Source organism: Rousettus aegyptiacus, unplaced genomic scaffold (genome assembly GCF_014176215.1).
Source record: "Rousettus aegyptiacus isolate mRouAeg1 unplaced genomic scaffold, mRouAeg1.p scaffold_m13_p_16, whole genome shotgun sequence".
Classification (NCBI taxonomy): domain Eukaryota; kingdom Metazoa; phylum Chordata; class Mammalia; order Chiroptera; family Pteropodidae; genus Rousettus; species Rousettus aegyptiacus.
This window is the reverse complement of record NW_023416291.1, coordinates 47,071,843-47,095,244: the sequence shown is the minus strand read 5'-3', so window position 1 is coordinate 47,095,244 and position 23,402 is coordinate 47,071,843. Positions and strand designations below refer to the sequence as shown.

Below are 23,402 nucleotides of genomic sequence, written 5' to 3'. Positions count from 1 at the left end.
TAATTCCTTTTTTTGATTAACCAACATTTCATAAATAAATTTAATTCTGTTTTTTTTAAAGAGGAAAGATAAACTTTGTTTTTATATTTAATACGGAATAATAGATTATTACCAGATAATCATATTGACAAAATAATATAATAGTTTAGATGGATTATAAAGATAACAAATTATATTAGAAATAAATGTGAGTCGATAAGTCTTTTTTTTTTTGAGTTGATAAGTCTTGAGTGTAATTATATGTATAATAGCACGAAATAATCAATAAGTATTTTATTTTCTAATTTATCTTCTACTCCTAAAAATGATTTAAGGCATAATTTATGCTATGTGAGTTATTACAAAGGTACTTTAAGTGATTGTTTAGAGGTGCTTTTTTTGTATGTAAATTTACCAGAATACTAGAAATTAGCCATATTTGTTAATGAAACTCTGTTCTGCCTCTGAATGTGTTGGACTTTACTACAATTCTTTACAAAAGTTTCACCATGTTGTAATTCATCCAGCGTCTCCCTTTCCACCACCATCTCCTCTTTCTGCTTTATTGCAGATGCTGTTCCTATGTAGGTCGGCGGGGAAATGGACCTCAGGCGATCTCTATTGGCAAGAACTGTGATAAATTTGGAATTGTTGTTCATGAATTGGGCCATGTGATAGGCTTTTGGCATGAACACACGAGACCAGATAGAGATAACCATGTAACTATCATAAGAGAAAACATCCAGCCGGGTGAGAGGCTTCAGAATGTGTTGGGTTTAAGGTTGACTGACAAAAATGTGAACTGACTTTTTTGATATGATAGAATCAACATTTTGCTTAATTAAAAACTACCCTCAATTTTTTAAAATTGATCTTATATGGTTTTTTAGGCCTGTTATTTTTTCTTAAGATTTAGCTGTTTTATGTCCAAACTTCTGTGTTCCCTAAGAATAAGTGTAGGCTATTGATTCATAAATTAATATTATTAAAAATTTTTATAGTATTTTTTATATTTAGTTCTATAATTTATACTATAGGTATTTAGAAAGAGTCCACGGTTTCCATTAAATGTGATGCTACTATAGCAATCTGTGTTATACTAGGGGTGACTCTTGGAGAAAATTTAAGGCAAAGGAGTTATTTCCAGGATAGACCAAATAGTTTCTGTGAGATTTCTTTTAAACTTGACTACCCTAACGGCAAATTCTTAAGAATGTGAAATATAATATATAATGAAAATTTAATTTTCTCTGACGGTCGATGTGTGATAAGTCTCATTTTAAAGCTTTCTATTTGTTTTAATGTTCATAAATTTATAAAGATGAGTACCTTTCAGTTGACAAAAGAAAAATCTCATTGTTTGGAACTGCCTTATAAGATAGTATGTATTTCAAGTATGACTGAATTAAAAATGTGTCTTAATTTACTTATTCACAGCCAATTTCAAGTTACAACCATCACATTTTTTAGAATTTCCTGTAATTAACAGTTTTGATCTATTTGCTCATCGCGTATTTGATGCCAATTATTTCTTGAGGCACTATTAGATGTTAGTAATGCTGTCATGAAAAATACAAAGCTTAGTGTGGGGTATGTACATATATATATATATATATATATATATATATATATATATATATATATATGCCTGGAAGTAAGAAAAGGAACAATAGTTATATGTTGAGAGTAGCATAAAGTCCATACAAGGTATGACAAAATGTACCTTGGAGAGTCAAGGGACATGTCACAATGGACCTGAAATTCAGAAGTAAAGTAGGTGAATTCTAAGTGCACAGAAGAGTGAGGGAATTTCTAAGCTGAAAAAACTGCATGACCAAAACTATAAATACATAAAATTGAATCATTTTTATTTTCCCATTGTGACTATGGTAAGTTATAAGGGGGTCAGGGGGATTAATTGGTGATGGCCTAGGGAGATTAGATTATAGGGGATCTGTATGAAGCTAGGGAACTTAGATTTTATACTTTACTGCAGAATAATTAAAAGATTGAAAGTGAACGAGTTCAGATTTTAAAAAAAAGAAAAAATTCTTTGATTTTGGAGATTATTAACTGAGAATGGAGAAGTGAGGAAGGGGAGGATGAACCTGAAGTCAGAGAAATTTGTTAGAAACCTAAAAAAGTAGTTTATGAGATGACTAAGCCCTTAGTTAAGGTAGCCCAGGTCAAGAGGAATAGAGGGAATAATCTTTCAAAAATATTTTAAGAGGAACATTATCACATGAGGGGAAATCTTCATGTTTTTATTTTTAGGCAACGGTATGAATGGTGGCACCATAAAATTAAGTAATATGGGCAAAGCAATATATTTTTGAGAGGGAGAGAGACAAATAATTATTTTATTTAGCATATTATTGAGTTCGAGAAGCCTTTGGAGGATCCAAGTTGAGATGCTCCACGTCAAGATGCTTAGTAGACAAAGGAAAGATGAGTCTGAACTTTAGGATATATGTAGGATAGAAATTTGATATTAAATTTGACTATGGAGAGAAATACTCGAGGGAAATGAAAATAAGATTGAGGATAGAAAATGGAGAATACCAATATTAAAAGCAGGATTTTGTAGAAAATCCTCCCCAAATCTAAGAAGATTTGGTCTAACAGGTAGAAAATAAATGAATGTGATGTTTCAGAGAAGAGATCATTTCAAAAATGATGAAATAATCTGTAATGTTGAATATCAAGGAGAAGTAAAGAAAATGTATACTCCCCAAATAGAAGATGCTAAGGCCTGAGACAGATATCAAGGTTTATTTTATATCATTAGGAGAGAAAAAAAAAGAAATTGTATTTCTGAAAAATATTTCAATCAGTAATTAAATGAGAAGAAGTTTTCTGTTAACCACACTTACTATGTGGACAAAACAGTTTATAAGGGAAGTAACTTTCGAGAATGATTCTTACTCTTAAAAATAGGACTCTGATTTAACATAGATAAATATGTACCTAAAACAAACAAGAAATGTATAAATAGTATATATAAATATGTAATGCCTTACACAGTTCTAAGCTAGTTATGGCTATTCGGAATGTTGACTCAACATTCAGGCCATTAGAAAAAATGATTTATTGAATGAGATGACCTGAGTATTTGGAACTACTATAGCAGTGCAATTCTAGTATGAAAAAGTCCATGTTAGAGATTAATCTTCAACAAATTTATGACTTGCCCCAGCACAGAAACTTAAGATTGAGTGTTATTCAAGGGCAATGTCTAACAAGTGCAGACTTTAGTTTCATGATTATATGCAAAATTAGTGACTATGATAGGGGCCAAATTTGTATAAAAATTGGATATTTTACTCCATTTTAGAATATACCGTCAAGAAGGAGGTTTATTATTTTGAAGCATACTTTTTTTGATCAAAAATGCTATCCAAGTAGAGCTTGGAGTAGATTCATCAAAGAGACACTTGTTTCAGTTTTGAATGAAATGTGGTGCTGTTTTACCTTTAGTGACAAGTCACATAGCTAAAGTCTGCTGTGTTGTGTGTACATATAAACATTATTTTATATTTTTATGAGTGTTTTATAGAAAGAATTATAAGGTAAATAAGAAAATAATTTTTGTTCGCCTTGCTAAATGCGGTCATCCTAGAAAGGTTGGAAACTCATTAACAAAAATGTAACGTTTTCTAATCATTCCTCCAGTACTGGGAAAAAAAAAAAAAAAGCTAAGATTTTAAAGAAACAAATATGAGAACGTAAAAGAATATACATAGAAAACAAACCTAAAGTATGCTTTTGGTAATCCACCTTTTTGCCAAAATTAACTTTTTAGTGAAATTCAGTATTACTTTTTCATTGTGATATTAAGCAAACACAATGGTACTTGGGTGGATACTTGTGCACAACCTGGGTGTTAGTTTGTAATTACAACTTGCCTGAAGATAAGCCATTTATTAAAGAGAAGATTCGGGCCTCTCAAGAGCTCTTTTGTTCTCTTCTCTGTTAGAAGGCTTTTGAAATGTTATTTGTGCCTGATTCTTAGGTCAAGAATACAATTTTCTGAAGATGGAGCCTGGAGAAGTGAACTCACTGGGAGAAAGATATGATTTTGACAGTATCATGCACTATGCCAGGAACACCTTCTCAAGGTTGGAGTCTCAGGTTATACCTTTTGACTTTTAATTACTTTCCTCCGTGTGGGTCCTCACAAAACTATGTCTAACGTTAGAACTAGAAGCATTTTCAAATATTGTTGCCATAAAATACAACAATACTTCATCAGCATTTATAGTCTATACCAGGCATTTGAGGTTTTAAAAACATACTTTCATATATTCCATGAAATACATAAATTCAAAGTAAAAATTTAAATAATAATGAAGTATTTAAACTCTTCCATATTACTAAATCATAAAAAAATCAATTAAAATTATGACCAAACCATTCAGCATGTTATATTAGCAAATCATTATTCAATGAAAATTAGGCATTCATGAGTCAAGTAGGGTACTTGGTCATTGAGTTGGAACGTCATATTTTCTATGTGACTTGTGTTTTCCACTGTGTACTTTCTACAGCTCAAGGACTAGTTGTACTCAAAAATTGCTATAGTGATTTAATTCTCAAAGAACATGTTAGGAAGATATTTTACAAGATATAATTTAGAAATTTATCATTTCTCGACCTTAAAATTATTTTATTAATGATTGAATGCTATTTTTAAAGAATGTAATAAATTTGGGTTTTGATTATTTTATTCTAAAGATGATGTCATCAAGCAAGCAGTTCCCAGGTAAGGAATTTGGAACTGTTAAACCATTGAAGTCATCCCTTTTTCTCATTTTATGCCCATTTTAGTCTCACATCTGTTCCAACTCATTCTTTTGGCACATATTTGTCTATTTCACAATTCATCAACATCTATTTCTAAATGTATGGTCAAGAGGAAGATAAAAAATTCAAATTAATCCTCCCTCTAAAAAATACACTTGGTAAAAAATAAAGAAGAATGGGTAAATGAATTACTTGTACTTGGATACATTTTTAAATTATGCTTTTTTATTATTAGACCAAATTTTATTATTAAAAACTAAATGTTAATAATTTTTAAAATTATTTTCTTCTGACCTTTACATACACATATATACATATACATATATACATATACACATATATATATTAAAATATAATAAGTATCTAAATACTTATTGTGCCTGGAATTGAATTTAGGTTTTGATAGAAATACACCCATAAATTTGGCCTCAAATTACTCTTAAAGAGTTATAAAAATTTATTTTTAGGTCAGCGCTTAGGATTTAATTTTTTATAGAAACGTGTAACAAATGGGGCTTAGGGTCCCGGTTCAGCAAGGCACCTCTTGTATGCTGCTGAAGTATGTTATTTAAAATTAAACTGTGTTTTGATTCTTTGGAATACAGGAAGTACTGAAAAGTGAAGAAAATAATTTATTCTTTTTATCCTCGATAGCTGATGAGTTAGTACCAAAGTTTAAAATAAGTATTTCTCCTCGTTCCGTAGTTATTTTACATGTTTAAATTGCTTTTTTCTCCATAAACTATCTGCTGTTACTGCCTGCAGTCCATTGGCCAACCCCCCTGCCACATTGGCGTTGCATGCCAGCCAGCCTTGACCTATTATTTTTGTCTAATTGTTTTAAGATTATTCTATTCAGTTTTTTTAATAAACTTGTATTTCTATAGTGAAAGTAACCGTATATAGGTAGAAGTGATCCAATTAACATTATTTTATTGCTTTGATTTTTAAGAGGATGTTAACTAACTCGTACGTGTATTTAAATCGCTGAATTTCAGGGGAAAATATTTGGCACACTTCTCAACCACTTCTCAGTCACCGCCTCCAAAGTATTTGAAGTCTCTCTCTCTTTCTCTGCTGGTAAAAAACACACATCATAAAATTTACCATCTTGACCATTTTTACATGTACAGCTCAGCAGTGTTTAGCACATTCACAGGGGTGTGAAACAGATGTCCAGAACTTTTTCATCTTGCAAAGCTGAAACCCTATGCCCGTTCAACAACTGTTCATCTTCTCCTCCTTGCAGTCCCTGGGAACCATTATTCCACTTCGCGTTTCTATGAATTTGGCTACCTTAGGCTCCTCATTAAGTAGATAATACAGTATTTGTTTTTCTCTTACTGTCTTATTTTCTCTTATTTCATTTAGCACAATGTCCTCAAGGTTCATACATGTAGTATAGCATGTGACAGGCTTCCCCCCCCCCTTTTTTAAGGCCCAATGATATTTTTTGTATGTATATACCATAATTTTTATCCATCTTTCAAAATTTTTTAGCTGTTTAGAGTCCCGTGAGATTCCATATTTATTTTAGGACTCTTGTTTTTCTATTTCTGCAATCTATCCCACTGAGGTTGTGTTGAATCTGTAGATCATTTTGAGTACTATGGAGTTCTTAACAAATTAAGTCATCCAATTCATAAACATGGAATGTCTTCTATTTATTTGTGTCTTCTTTAATTTCTTTAGCAGTGTGTTATAGCTTTTAGCGTACAAGTCTTTCACATCCTTAGTTTCATTTATCCCTAAGTATTTTATTCTTTTTGGTGCTATTTTAAAGGTAATTTTTAAAAATTTTCTTTTTGGATTGTTCATCATTATTATAAAGAAATACAACTTTTTTTGTGTGTGTTGATTTTGAATTTTTAAACTGTGCTGAATTTGTTTATTAGGTCTAACGGCTCTTTTGGTAGACTCTTTAGGGTTTTCTGCATATAAAATCTTGCAAACAGATAATTTTAGTTATTTCTGTCCAATTTGGATGCCTTTTACTTCTTTTTCTTTCCTACTTGGTCTGGCTAGGATTTGCAATACTGTGTTGACTAGAAGTGATAAGAACAAGTCATCTTGCCTCACTCTTGATCGTACATGAAAAGCTTTCAGATTTTCACCATTAAATATGATGTAAGCTGTAGGCTTTTCACATATGGTCTTTATTATGTTGAGTTAGTTCTTGTCTATTCCTAGTTTGTTGAGTACTTTCGTTATGAAAGTGTGTCAAATTCTGTCAAACGCTTTTTTTGCATCAATTAGATGAACACGTGGTTTTGTCCTTCATTCTGTTAATGTAAATATTTGAAGTTTTACAGTTTCTTCTATCCTAGACCTATAGAGTCTATAAAAGTTTTAGTTGTTTTTATAAATATAGCTCATCAGCAGATTTAGGGACTCGTGGGAAGAATAGGGCTAGATATATAGGGGCTTTATATGCACACATAATGTGTAATGTAGATGCTTGCTAACTGGGACTACCCATTTTTCATTAGTAAAAGAACTGTAAAACTTTATACTTTCTTAAAAAACATAGCTCGCTCTCCTAATGTAGAACAAATGAAGATAAGTAATTGAAGACTTCTGTGATGTGTCTCTGGCTTATTGACAGTGCCTTACTGAGGGTGTTCAGGAAGAGTCTGCATTGTTTAATGGCCTGGATGTCAAGAGAGAGAATAGTTAACTTCCTGACCACAGAAAGAACAAAAGAATGGGAGAGTGACTCCTTTCTGAATGAAAGGCAGGTTACCTCTGTAGACAGAATGAGTCGCAATTAATTATTCTATTGTCTGATTTTGAATATGTACACTTTAAGATGTCCTTGACCTTTTAAAATTGAATCTCTTTTGAAAACTTGAAAAAAAAAAACTTTTCAAAGACTACAAATCTGTTTTAAGAAATAGAAAGTAGTGAATATTTTATTCGTACTAAATACTACAGAAATTGTAACACTTCATCGGTTTGGATTTGCTTACTTAATAATCTGTTCATTCATGCAGCATAGATGAAGAGTGGCATTTGTCATTGTCACCCTTTGGAGCAACTTCCCTTTCAATTGCACTGGCTTAGCCTGAGTAGTATCTTATTTAGCTCTCACTTTTGACAGTCAGGCTCAGTTCTTCTAAGTCATTAGTTGCCTCTCCCTACCTTCTCAGTTAGTACACATATGGAGTTCTGTAGATATGTAGATTTTGCTTTAAAGAATTCCATTCTCCATTTGAGTTATCTAGTTTTATCTAAAGATCATTATCTTTACCCAGAAGCTAGGGAGGTTAGTCACAAATTACTCATAGATCCTGTCTTCTGTTTATCATCTTCCGGATATTAACAGGTTTTCTCAGGCTAAAAGGTAAATTCTCTGACTCTCAGATGCTTTAGGGGTCCTCCCATTTCTGGCCTGTTGTATTTCTTGTTGTTTCTCTCTGAGACTCTCTGCTGCCAGTTACCCATGTTGCCCTAACCTTCACTTTCCTCATGTTTGGCTGAAATGTCAACTTCCAAGTGAGTTTTTCTTTGATCACTCTATTTAAAAGTCCATCACTGGACAATCAATATCTATCTTCTTTATTTTTCTTCATAGTACCTGTCACTATCTCAGTTATCATTCTTCTGTTTAATGTCTTTCTCTCTCCATCAGAATCTGAGAATCACAAGAGGAGGAAATTTTGTGTCTTTTGTTTACTGCTATAAATCTAGACCCATAAACAACGTTTAGTAAATGTTTCTTAAAAGAAGGAATTATTAGAGCCAAAAATATCATTCTTTTAATTTACAATTTAAATACGACTTATTTATGTGAAATTTTTGGAAAAGAGTGTCCCATCATTTATCCCAATTTAAAATATTTTTTTTTACAATTGTATATTTTCATCTAAAATACTTTTATAGCAAGCTTCTCTTTTTTTTGAAAATCCTCATATGCACCCTTCATCCTTCTCACTACTTGGAATAGCCTCCCATCTCAGTCCATTTGACTTTTAAGCACAGTATTTCCTTTAGAGCTAGAAATGTCGATACTTACTGTGAAATTAGACTGTATCTTCAGTGTACTATATTCAGAAGTTTTAGTCATGCATATTAAGAAAAATATAACTTTCTATTGCAACTTGGGTACAAAACAACTCAGTATCTATACCTTAACGTTATTAGGGTGTTGCTTAGGGTTTTTTTTTTTCCCTTATTAATTTTACTCTCTATGTACGAAAATTTTATATTATATGTGCGTGTATCACAAAACTACTTTGTTTTAAAGTGTCTTATTAAAATCTGATACTCTTGTTTTTCCTTGTTCTTTTAGTGTATACTGTAATACTTGGAAGAAGTATTCTTAGAATTAATAGTTTAAAAAAATTAACGTATACATACACATATGTGTATATTTCATTTGAATTTTATAATTTTAATAATCTCAAAAATGTTTGTTGTAGGCTGTCTTAAAGAAAATACGTCTCCATAAGGGAAAACTGTTTAACAGTAATTCTTAGATCTGCTTCAGAGATCAAAGCAAGGGCCACGGGGTACTTTGTGGAGATGGTGTAGAATTCCAGATTTTTAGAATCATAGTATAAATTTCTAAGGAAAAAGTGGATATCGTCACTGACAATGCTAGGCATAGACATTTAACACACATTTTTTTTATTATTATTTTGATGAAAGTCTGGCACACTTTTTAAAACTCAACACTGATATATTTCCCCTTCGATTAACTCTAGTTTGAAAAATATAACCTTATACGTGTAAGGAATATATTTGCCTTAATTTGGTGACTTATGTGTGTCTTGTTTCTAATTTTTTTCAGGGGGATGTTTCTGGATACTATCCTCCCCTCTCGTGATGATAATGGCATACGTCCAGCAATTGGTCAGAGAACTCGTTTAAGCAAAGGAGATATTGCACAGGCAAGAAAGCTGTATAGATGTCCAGGTATTACACCATACAAAAACACAGAAGAGTAACTGTGCCAGAGTGCGCTCTTCCAGATGAATACGCCACGCTTTACTCAGCTGTTTACTTGTCCCTCTCCATGCTGGCAAGTGACGTATTCAGTTCAAAGTCAGTAATCATAAAATGAAATAGGAGAGAACTCTGGAACACCCACTGATATAATTAAAAACAAATTGCTAGAAATCAGATTTTAAGCACAGGGATAGTATGTTTTCTTTCTTTTAATTTAATGAGCAAAAGAGCAGAAAACATGGTTGTTTGATAGTTGTTATTAAACAGTTGCATGATTTCATAGTCAAATGCTAAAAGTGGCCAACATAAAAAGAATGGAGTCTGAATGATGTTTTTTTTTAAGTACCATTATTACTGGTGTACAAATTGAAGTTTTATTATTGGAATTTATAACTTGGTTATAAAAAATCAGTCCTAACTACGTTGCTAGTGAGCTACTGTATGTTTTGTTACTGGATAAAGTTGTGAAAAAGAAGTTAATGGAAAGTCTTAATAATAAATTTCAAAGGGAATATCAGTGCCTTATTGGTCCCAGAATACAAAGTCTGCATCCAAACTGGAAAAGGTGCATACATCATGTCCTGTACACTCAAAATTCACTGAAACATCCTTTATCGAAGAAGCATGTTTAACTTTAACACAACTTTTCCCAAACTTTTTCTCCATGTATGTATGTAAAATACACATGCATGTGTGGTATTCATTTTTTTTTTTTAATTTAAATTTTCACGGGAAAGATAAATTTATAAGTAAATACCACTGCAGTGGCAAAAGACATGAGTGATTCTTGGCTAATTTCTGGCAGTACTAGATGAACTATGCTTTTTAAATTTCAAAGTAGAAAATTTTGAGAAAGATTATATGACTAATAGCAATTAAATAAATGGACGGTTCCCATACCAACCCATTTTGATTCTCTCTCAGAATATGTATGTACATACATTAGATTTAAAAAGACACTGGAGATGGATTTACACACTGAAAATCAGTCAGCAGGAATCAAAAAATAATCTCATTTATGACACTGTAATTTAATTTTCAACCACCGGCTCTTGAATCTTTTAGTTATTAACAGGAAAATAGTAAGTATAGTTTTCACTTGAGACTTTAATTATGTAAATAGATAAATGGGCTGTTTTCTTACTTGAAATATAATCATACATGCATTGCTTTGTTTAATATGATGAAACCACATTCAAGAAGGCACCATCATTAATGAGAAAGATATCTTATGTTTCCAAGGCAGTACAAAAAGCAAGTCTTTGTATTGCAGCTTATAAATTGCAGGGCATAAGGGAGAGCTGAAACGTATAAGTTTATATTTTAAAAGTACAGATATGTTACCTTTTAGTTCCCCAAAGTCTTTGAGGATGACTTTTTCCTCTCTTGGACTTCTTAATGTTCACCAGTCAACTCCTGCCCTTTCTCTCTCTTCTTTTCCTCTCTCTGTCCCTCTTAGTCACTGTGCCCACGCCTCTGCCACCCCCTCTCCCTTCCTCCCTTCCTCGCCCCCTCCCTCTGCCCCCGGGCTGTTTGCTCTGAGCCCTCCATGTGCTTATGTATTTAAGTTTCTCCCTTCTTTTCCAATGGGTAGCGCTAATGATGTGGGTGTAAATATACTTGCCACAGGCAAAATCAAGTTCAGCTACACCTATGCACTAGGTTTAACAGTAACTCCAAGTGCATCAATAGAATAGTGGTAAAGATCCATAACTCTACGTAGAAGTCTGAATACGGGGATGGATCTGCGAATCATCTAAAAAGAAAGTAGGAGTTTATGAAGGGAGATCTGGTTGTGTCTTGTTTATACCGAGAAGAAGGGTTATGAAATTGCATATTTCTTGGGAGTTTGTCTTACTGTTTTGTTAGAAACTGCTGGTGAGTAGAGCCAGTCAAAGGTATTTGGCTACTTTTTACTTCAACTTTTTACTCTGTATCGGTTTATGTTAAAAGTTCTATTATTTCTGCATTTTATAGAGCTATTCCTTAGAGTTTAATCTTGAAAGGCATACCAGCTGGTTTATACTTAGGTATCCAAGGTTGTGGCTTTTATGGTCTGTGATAAGTGGGACTCTGAGTCCAAGAGGACAAGTTTCTAATAAGCAGGTCACAATAGACTACAGATACTGTCACTTTTCCTTTACTAACATAAAAAAATGTGTTCTTATCTATGAGAAGAGGAACACATTACAAATATATGTATTTTTAATTTTCTTAAAACAGTATAAACTGTCAATTTTATGGGACTTTCAAGCTTATAAATAACTTGTAATCCGTTATTATATTTATCTATTTATATATGCCAAAAATATAAATTAGGCTCATATTACTTATTAGGTAAGTCAATGCATACTCATCACGAAAAAGCTCCATACAGGAAGAAAGGTGTGTTATTAAGGTGATAGAATGAGGATGTTTCTTTTAGTTTAGAATTGCTTTAATCGCCATTTCTTGCTCTTACTTTAGAAGCAGGCAAGAAAAATCTCCTTGTGCATGGCTGTGTAAATAAAGACTATGATCCTTTACAGCCCTGACACTCTGTTGATGGACGACAGTCATCCATTGTCAGACCACATAGGTCCAGAAAGGAAAGAGAAGGGGTACCGAGTGCTTCTCCGCACTGGAACTAAATAAGTTTCTGGACACTCTTGACCTAAAGGCCAAACTTGTGTGCTTTTGACAGCTTCTAAGCCTTTCTAGAGTTAAGGCCTCTTAATGGATGTAGCTAATGCTACTTGCCCGTCACAATAATCCCTTGCATCCTACATTCTTTCAAGACAAAAGATATTCACATGGGTGCATAGAATGGCCCATTGCAACCCTTTATCTCCTCTTTATCCCAATAATTTGCAGTTTACTTGTGAATGAGAACTTCCCTAGGGTGTATGAGTCGTAGTGTGTCTTCTTCTCTTCATAAGTGACTAATTTGTTTTTTTGTTCTCTCTGCTTTTAGGGGGGCCTTTTTTTTCTTGTGACTTTCATTTTCTCAATGTATTCTCCTCTACTTTGATCTAATCTGAGGGTTACTGTCCCTTTTTATTTCTAAACTGCTTAATTTAACTCCTAATAATCTCTGGTCTTTATTTGCATTTTCTCTTAATTTATTTCTGTAGCCCAATGACTTTATTGATTCTAGCCACTTAGTACTTACACCAACTATCACCCTAATTAGTCTTTCTTAATTAAATATGTCAAGTGACAATAAAATTAGGAGGAATATAAAATAAATTGATATTGTAAAATAAAGAGGCTTCTGAGAATTAGAATCATCCTTTCATGTAAATGTTAGGTGTTGATTTTCTGTTTGGTGATGGATACAAGTCTAAGTTTATTCTTTTATATATGCATATCTAGTTTTCCCAACACCATCTGTCCAAGAGACTGTCCTTTCCCCATTGTGCAGTTGTGGCACCCTGGTTAAATATCATCTTACTATATATGCGTGGGTTTATTTTTGGCTCTTTATTCTTATCCATTGGTCTATATGTCAATATCATACTGTTTGGTTACTGTAGATTTATAATATATTTTGAAGTCAAGAAGTATGAGGCTTCCAGCTTTGTTCTTTTCAAGATTGTTTTGGCTATTTGGAGTTTGCAGTTCTCTATAAACTTTAGGACCTCCTTCCCCCCCCCCCCACCCCTTTCTGTAAAAATGCCATTGGGTTTTTGATAGGGATTGCATTAAATCTGTGGCTTGCATTTGCTAGTATGGGAATTTTAGCAATATTAGGTCTTCTAATCCATGGACACAGGATGTCTTTTTATTGTTTTCTGTCTTCCTTAGTTTATTTCAAACTGCAGTGTACAAGTATTTTGCTTCATTGGATAAGTTATTCCTAGACATTTAATTCTTTTTGGTGCTGTTATAAATAGAATAACCTTTTCAGATTATTTACTGTTAGTGTATGGAAATACAACTGATTTTTGTATGTCGATTTTGTATCCTGCAATTTTGCTGACTTCATTAGTTCTAAGAGTTTTCTGCATGTGTGTGTATGTATAATCTTTATGGTTTTATACATATAAGATCATGGCATCTGCCTAAAAATATATCAATTTAACCTTTGAATTATGTTTTGGAGTAATTTTGATTAGGACAGTGACAATAATAACTTTCCTTTGTACATTTTTATGCCTTTTTTCCTGAATATGACTTCATTTTGTAATTCAAAGGTACAATTAACGCACAGTCTTTCTATCTTTGGAAGAGGTAGGAAGAGTTAAAAAGAAGACTTAGGACATCATAATATTTGACCCCTACAAAGTAACTTTATGAAGTTCATATCAATAAGATAGACACTTTACAGAAGAGAAAACCGAGGTTGAAGCTTTTGAGATTTACTCGTATGACATAATTAATAAGTAGTACATGACTGTTTTCACATCGACATACATTACCGAGTAAATGGACAGACTACACATTTTAATTTAGTAGTACCTCACTTTCTTGGCTAATTTTTCTTTAATTTTTTAGATAATAAAGTTTGCATTTTATATCTGAGCAGTAAACAATGTTTAGGAAGTTGATGAAAATCTTCTGTAGTAGGAATTAGGTAGCCTGAGACAACCACACTTACTGAGAGAAATAGACAAATGATTCCAACTAGACTATAGTTGTTTGCATTTCTTACATTATAAACAAGTGCTATATAATAGATTAATTACATTTTTGAATTACGTGCTATATTCCTTTTTTCATTTTAAAGAGTCTTTTGTTTTCTTTTTATCAGGGCATTATTATTTTTTTACATTTGTAGATTTAATATATTTAATTGTTTTAATTCCACTTTAGAAAATACAGTACTAGCATTCTATATGGCTTAGTGGAGTTTTCAATCATAACAGAATTTATTTTTAAATTGCCTTGAATTATCATTCTTTTTATTGAAACACACTCAAGTGCAAAATGACATCTAGCATTTAAACTGATTTTACTTACAAGAAGCACATTGTCTGCATTAATAAATCTTAATTTTTTTTTTCATTTTTCTAAGGGTTCTTGTAATGTTATATTTATCAAGTGCTCTTAGATGATTCATGAAGGTGCTGAATTATGTATTGTTGACCTTGAACATTTTCATTTTATTTTAAAGTTGTTTTTATCTGCCTGTTCATCAGACTAAACATTGCTTACTCTTTCTTTAAATTTATTTTGTTGTGCAAGCATAATATCTGTGTTTTTCAATAAATATATATGTCAGACTGCTTTTATAGTTCTATTTTGTGTTTTCAAAGTCATCATCTGTTTTTCATTATTTGACTCAAGATATATAGAACTCTTTATGATTTATTGAGGATTTGATGAGACAAGAGTTCATCTGCTGGTAGCTATGGCTCAATGATATGGTAATATCTCAGGTTTGATTTCATTCTCCTTCAGAGGGAAGGAACTGTTCTTTCAAATTGTCGAGTAAAAGGTTTAAAGATGACTGGCTGCAGTGAAGGGGTGATTCTTGAATTAAGGATACTTAAAGTATCCTAGATTTATGTGGCTCATACAATGTCTTGCAAATTCAGCAGGAATGGTTCTGACCACTAACCTTGGCTGAACCAATGAGCTAATTACACTCTGCCTCTGCCTTTGTTGAAATGGCCCGAGAGGTATCAATAACACAGATCTTAGGGCTATGAAGCTGATAAGTTGCTATTTCAGATGACTGGTAATTACTTCCAAAAAATTAGACAGGTTTAATAAGAGAAAAATATAATCGCTTTTTCAGTAAGTTCTGCTTATGATCAGCAAAAAAGAAAGAGTAAATAAAATGTCTACATCCTGTTGGAAAATTTAAGTCTTCCATGATGTTTTTATCTTTCAATTTTGGGTGCTTATTTTGAGAAAAATTTTAAATGTGTATGACATTTTGCTACTAGTCTTATTGATTATTTGGTATTATTCAAGATTTTTTTCAACTTTCATATGGAATTCACTATTGAACTTAGCCTCAATTTACATCGAATATGTTAATGGAATGTTTCATGTGATCGCAGAACCACATCAACTATTTATCCACTGGCCTGAATCGAAACATGAGTCACTTACAGGTTGGCTACTGGCTCCTTGGGAAATGAATGGCAAAGATTTCCATGAAGAAGAACTTTATGCACGCCACATTCTATCTCATAATTTTGTTATAAGGCTCGACCTAGTGATCCTATTAAGTATACTGAAATTTTGGTAAGAGAGGCGTAGAAAGAAATTACTTTGAAAGGAAAAGTCTTTTATAAAACACAAATATATATTCTCGTCTAACACCAGAAGACTCAAGATTTAATTATGATCATACAACTTTCACAAAAATTAAAGAATGGCCTTATTTTTGTTTAGGAAACATAGATGTCATCTTTTTAAAAAATCGAATGTATGATTTTTTTTTTTTTTTCAGCATGCGGAGAAACCCTGCAAGAATCCAACGGCAACCTTTCCTCTCCAGGATTTCCAAATGGCTACCCTTCTTATACACACTGCATTTGGAGAGTTTCCGTGACCCCGGGGGAGAAGGTAGTTTATAACATCAAGAGTTCTCTTTCAGTCTCATATAAGTATAAAGGTTCATCTTTCAAATATAATTTGCTTTATTTTTTGTTCTTGTTAGGTTCATCAAATAAGAGACTAAATAGCACAGAAAATTTATAATGGAAATTGCTCAAACTCTAGGAATTTTTTGAAAGATGTAATTTTTTTTTAAAAAAATGGTAAACGCTCTAAAGAGTTGAAATAATACAAATTATGTTCTCAGACACAATGAAATTAAGTTAAAAATCAGTATCAGAAAGATAACTAGAAAAATCACACATATTTAAATAAGAAATATATATCAAATATCCAATTCAGCCAAGAAGAAATTATAAAAAAAATGTGATATTATTTTTAACTGTAATTTAATAGAAATACTGAATCCCAAGACTATAAGATGTAACTAGAGCAGTATTTAGAAGGAAATGCACAGACTTAAATGCTTACAATAGATAATAAGAAATACCCAAGACTAATGAGGTAGACAGCCATAGATAGAGGATAGAAAAATAAGAAGTTAAATAAATGAAAAGGTACATAAAGAAGGAAGTAATAAATAAAAGATAAAATTAATAACATGAAAATAACATTGTACAAAGTATGAACAAAGTTGGTACTCTGAAACAACTTAGAAAAATAGGTAAATGAATGAAAGGGATCATGCAGTAAAAAGAATAACAAAGAAAGCACAGTTATATAATATTTAGAATAAAAAGATTCTTATAATCATGATGCATTAGAAATAACATGACAATAAAATATTTTAACATTACATCAATAGCTTTAAAAATGTAGGTAAAATGGGCGAATTACTATAAAATATTACTTACTAAATTCTTACTCAAGAAGAAATAAAAAGTTTGAATACTCCTATAACTACTAAAGAAGTTGAATTATTATTATTTCACTAAATTATTAGTCAGATTTTTTTCAACAATAAAAATTCACACTCCAATACTTAATTGGTGAATTCTACCTAACAACAAAATAAGAAATAAGTATAATCCTATATAAACTCTTCCAGGGAATAAAAAGGAAGATTTACTACTCTTCTATATGTATGGCTAGCAAAACACTGATAAATATCCTGACGAGAACAGTATAATAAATGAAAATTTTAACCAACATTCACACTTGAATTTGGATGTAAAATTCCTCCCAAATTACCAAACCAAATGCAGATATACATGTATGTATATGTATGTGTGTATGTATATATATGCTATATTATATATATTCCAAATGCAGATGTATATACATATGTATGTGTATACATATATTATATATTATTTATATGTTTGTATATATGTATATATTTATATGTATGTGCATATGTCTACAAACACCATTAGATGAGTCTCTCAATCAAATCAAAAAATAGAACACCTTTTTAATTTTATAAAGAGAATTAACAAAGACTGTTCCAAATACCATAATTTTTGAGGAATTTCTAAAAGTATTTCCTTTGAGATGATTATGTCCATCACACCATCTTTTCAACAGTCTGGTGTAAGTCAAATCACATTAAGGCAAGAAAATAAAATTAAACATATTAGGATTAAAAAGGAAGACATGAGATTCCTCTTTTAGTTTGGTATAGAATTTAAAATTATTAAGAAATGAAATTAATGAGTCTATTAATTTCTGGATTCTGTCTAGAATGCTGACCTTTCAAGTCTTTGAGACCAACATTGCATTGATATTAATCTTTATTTTCTACTAGTTATTAAAACGATTTTATCATTTGCCTAGACTAATGACCCAGATATGCTTTGAATTTTGGTGGGAATGCAGTTGCAGTTAAAGTTTGACGTTCCTGATAATTGAACATTGTTAAGAAAAATCATGGGGATAGAGCTGTGCAGGATGTCACAATGCTCACAATGAAAACAGAACGAAACACTTGGGTAATAACAAGTAGATTTTGCAAATAAAAAAATCTATATTTTTTATGTAGATTTTACAAGTGACTTAGAATAGATTTTACAAATGACTTGGAATACATGAATGCATACATAAGTTTTTATATAGTTATTTTTAATTTAAGACATATGTCTATTGTAGTATAGTTTTAAGTGTTCAATTTCTTTTTAGATTCTTCGAGTAAGCCCCTGGAAAACATTATGAAAATCATTCTAAAAAATGCTGAAGAGCAAAATATAAAAGATATAAAACTTCAGAACAAATTTAAAACTACACATGAATTTTGAAAAGAAAATGTAGAATATAAAAGTTATGGAACAAGGCTAAATCAAATTAAATCAGCTCATAAGAGCAAGATAATATCTGAAAAAAATTGTTCCTCCTTGCCAATTGCAGTACCCATATCATTAGCGGTCATAGTTAATTCAATTTTTTGTATGATTACCAATATAATAATATTTTCCAAAGTGATGCAAATAGGAAGAAATCAACAAAACTATTATCTTTCCTATTATGTTTCTTAATATTGTGTGTTGATGAGTGGATAAATTGTATTGTTATAAGTGACCAAAGGACAATATTAACTTATCTTTTTATTATTGTGTTTTTTGTTTTTGTTTTTAAATGTAATGGGATGACATTGGTTAATATGCTTATATAAGTTTCAGGTGTACAATTCTGTAATACACACTCTGCATATTACATTGTGTGCTCCAAACCTAAAGTTTAGTCTGCTTCTATTACCATATATTTGACCCTCTTTATCCTCGAAAGTCCCTCCATCCCTCATCCCCCTTCCCCTCCGGGAATCACTGTACTGTTTGTATCTGTGAGTTTTCGTTTTTGGTTTATTTGTTGCTTTCCATTTTATGAGCGAAATATGGTTCTTGTCATTTTTCATCTGACCTATTTTGCTTAGCATGATACTCTCAAGATCCATTCATGTTGTTGCAAATGGCAGTATTTCACTTTTTCTTATGGCTGAGTAATATTCCATTTTATGTATGTACCACATCTTCTTTATCCAGTTATCCATCGAAGGACACAGTTTGTTTTCATGCTTTGGTCACTGTGAAGAATGCTGCAATAAACATAAGAGTACATATATCTTTACGGATAAAAGTTTTCAAAGGGATTACTGGGTAATTCATTATATTCTTAACTTTTTGAAGAAACTCCATACTGTCTTCTACAGTGGCTGAACCGATTTACATTCCCACCTTCAGTGCATGAAGGTTCTTTTTTCTCCACATCCTCTCAAATATTTATTATTTCTTGTTTCATTGATAATAGCCATTCTAACTGGTGTGATGTGATACCATTCTTGTGTTTTTATTATTTTATTTCTTTTAATATTTTGTTTTATTCTGCACTTCTTAGGGTGGAAGTTTAGCTTGTTAATTTCAAGGGCCTGTTCTTCTCCAATACAAACATTTACCTACAAATTTTCTTCTAAAAACTACTTTATTTGAATTTTACTGGCTTGACATATAGTATTTTTGTTATTTTTCAATTCTAATTTTTTTGTCTTTTATTATTTTTTCTCAACCCATGTATTTTTCAATAACATACATTTTTCTTATTTATAAACATGTGACATTTTCCCAAACTTCCTTTTCTTATTTTTTCTCCTTTAGTCAGTTTTTGGTGAGAGACTATAGTTTTTATGTCAATCAAAAATAGCTTGAGGTTGGCACTATGACCCTGAAAGTGATCAATATTGTAAAAATTAATTTTTTGCTTTAAAATATATTTTGTGCAATGGCTGAATGCAAAGATCTCTATATTTATATTAGTCATTTATTCATTTAAATATATTAAAATATAGCTAACATACAATATTGTATTAGTTTCAGCACATTAGTCTTTATAATTGTGTTTTTTATATATTCTCTATATTATTGTTTTGGACTCTTTCATCTATGAAATAGAAAGGTATGTTAATATTTATCACTATTTAGGAGATTTATTAATTGCTCTTTAAAGTTTTTCAATATATTTTATGCTGTATTACATGCCATATACATATGAATTTATAACATTACATTTTCCTGATAAACTGTTACCATTATATAGTGACTCTTTTTTATTGCTAGTCATGGTTTAAGTTAAAACTCTGTTTTTTCTGATATTAAAAAAGATACACTTTTTAAATTAATATTTTTGCCTATTATGTCTTTGTCTTGCTTTAGATAGTCAATCATTATGTGATCTAGTGTCTCGAGTGTGTCCCTTTATACAGCAAACAGTTTCGTTTTATTATTTTTCCAATTTAATCTACGGAAATGGAAATTTTGCCTTTAATGAGAGTGCTATTTGCAGTTAGATTTATTGTGACTACCAATGCATTATTACCTCTTATTTGCATTCCATGTGTTCCACTTTCTTTTTATTTACCTTCTGCCTTCATATGTATTAAATTATAGTTTTATTTTCCCTCATTTTATTTTTTTTCTCTCTACTTGTTTGAAAGTTTTAAATACATATTCCAATATTTGGTATCTTTTTTCTACTGGCTTACTTTCTTAGAGGAGCCATATTTATTTAATTAACATCTTTATCCTCTTTTAAAACCATAAAACGATCCTAAAAAATTCTAATTCACATTATTTTATTTGTTATATGCATATATGAAAAACCGCTAAATTAATCAAGGTAAGCATCACATTAGAAAATGACTAAGGAAGCAGAATATTGAAGTAGCAATACATATGGATACTTAATTGATATATGCTATTGTTTACTCTCGCCCTTCATCAAAGAAATGCTATTTGGGCTAACAAAAATGTTTTGAATTTCACCTATCAAATTGACAAAGAAGGAACAGAATGATAATTTCAAATGGTAGTGAGGGTACACAGCTCCTGGAAGTAAAAATTGAAATAACCTTTCTGAAGGACTTTGGTAATCTGTAACACATTTTGAAAAATGTGCTTACGCTTTCACCCGAAATTTCTCTTAAAGCAATTATCTGAGTATGTGCAAAGATAGTAACTTACAATAATGAAACATTAAAACAAAATAAAATTTGCAAACCAAAATAAATTGATTGATTTTTTTAAGACTAAATATTCTATTTTACAAAAACATGCAGAATGGCCAATGTAAAAGAGAAAGGCTTATTTGATAATTTCTTTGCCAAATTATATTTATTAAGAAGGAATAAAGTATGGTAAATGTCAATAAATTTATCTCTTTGAAGATAATCAAATTAGTTATTACCTAAAAATCATGACTCCTTTGTTACCAATATCTATCTGTCTGTCTATCTATCTATCTATCTATCTATCTATCTATCTATCTATCTATCTATCTATCATCTATCTATTTATTTATGGGGGAAAACAGATTATTCGTTTGCCTTGCCACATTTTCTGTGATGAAGATGAATTTTTTTTAAAGACTGTGTTTCCTGGCACTAGAGGATTATGTTTACAGTATTTTGGGAAATTTAAAAATCATAAGCACGAAAAGGTCTAATTTTTAAAATACATATGTTAGAGACAGTATTGAGGAAGACTATATACCCAAATGATGTTTATTTCCCCCTTGTGGATTTATATATAGGTTTTATTTCTTCTTCTTCCTTTTATTTTTTTTATAATAAGCACATATTGAGTTATGAGGAAAAACATCATGAAAAAAATAAGATGTGCCACAACAATGTGAATATACTTAATGCTACAGAACTATACATTTAAAATGGTTAAAATGATAAATTTTATGTGTATTTTATTTTACCACAATAAAAAAAAATGAGATTGTCGATGCACGTGTGTGTCTGCCTAGGATTGAGCCTGCCAAGATAGAGACAGACTCCTGTCCAATCTCAGGTCATGCTGGATGCTGAGCAGTGCATGCTGGTAACAGTCCAGGATGTGCACCTGAGAATGCAGATGTGTTGAGCTGACAAGAGCATACAATATCGATTCTTCCATCTCTCAGAACTGATCGATCTTTTAACAAGGGTCGACTGCTTCTGTCTTGATTATGGTTAATACTTTTCCTTTTCCTATATAAGCTGTTTAAAAGCTATTCATTTGACTACTTAAATTTTGCAGAAAGTTTCTTGTTAACCACTCATCTAATGGTTTACACATATGGGATCAATTTATAATATAATGTTTCTATTGCCAAAGGTACTGCTTAAATTGAACAATTACTCTATAGATAAATCTTCGATTCCAATAAAATGTGTCTCCTGGTGTGTGAAAGAAATCTCTGCTACCAGGAGTCTTATACATATGTAGGAAAGGCAAGGCTAAGTAGGATAATAGGCAAGCTCTGAAAAATAATTAAAGAAAGCAAGGTACAACTTGTGGATTTGCAGAGATGAGAGGCTCAGATCTTGTTGGAGCTATTGCGGTTAATTCACAGATGCATGGAGCGCACTGACAGTGGAAAATGGAGGAGGGGAATATTTTTAGGGGCATTGCAGAGTATCATCTATAGAAGTTTGCAATCAATAGGGAGGAGTAGAGTGGGGGAGGTACAAAAAATGTTCCTGGGAGGAGTAGTTGTCAATGACAAATCAAAATTTTAAAATCCAGATGTTATCATATAGATCTAATTAGGAAAATTATTTTCATAGTGTAATCCAGCTCCTGTTTCTCACCTGCCATATAATAAATCCCTGATGGATTTAGGGATCTACCTGAGTCACACAATTAGTCTGTTGTAAGGCAGAGACTTGAACCAATGCACATGTTTTCTTGTTTATTCTTTTTTAGATTTTAAGGTAAGAATCTTTTACTTTGGCATGCTGATTTTCCTGTGAAACTTTAAAATTAAGCTGATATTTTTGTTCCCTAGCATAGTTGGATTGCATAAAATAGATTCATACTTGTATTTATTGCATAACTGTTTTCAGCATTTATATTGTGAGGAATGCCTGAACATGGACAATGAAAATAGTAAAGTTACTATTTTCAGATTACCTTAGTGTTTTTCTACATATTATCCATTTAAATCCTTCTGATTTAATTCTACTGACATCCACATGATATGATATGATGACCTCTATTTTATGGTAAGAAGATTCATACAAACTCAGAAAGTTTAAGTAAACTGACAAACTGAGAAGCTAGAACTTTAACCTGAGTTTTCTGACTCCCAATCACAAACAGCTTCTAGTTGCAGAAAAAGATGCAAATTTTTCCCCTTAGTATGATCCAATTCAGAGCTGAAAAACTTTAATGATCCAGGAGTTGGCAAATTTTTCTGGAAAGGAT

At 31.4% G+C, this 23,402-nt stretch overlaps 1 protein-coding gene across 2 annotated transcripts in view; it reads left to right on the top strand.

Moving 5' to 3' along the window:
* Window positions 1-23,402, top strand: part of TLL1 (tolloid like 1) — a 164,342-nt gene that overhangs the window by 85,754 nt on the left and 55,186 nt on the right. For both annotated transcript variants that reach the window (XM_016121109.2, XM_016121108.2), the window contains 4 exons: window positions 551-729; window positions 3,992-4,097; window positions 9,575-9,699; window positions 16,118-16,233. In XM_016121109.2, coding sequence (XP_015976595.2) covers window positions 551-729; window positions 3,992-4,097; window positions 9,575-9,699; window positions 16,118-16,233 — 526 coding nt within the window. The remainder of the gene's footprint in view (window positions 1-550; window positions 730-3,991; window positions 4,098-9,574; window positions 9,700-16,117; window positions 16,234-23,402) is intronic.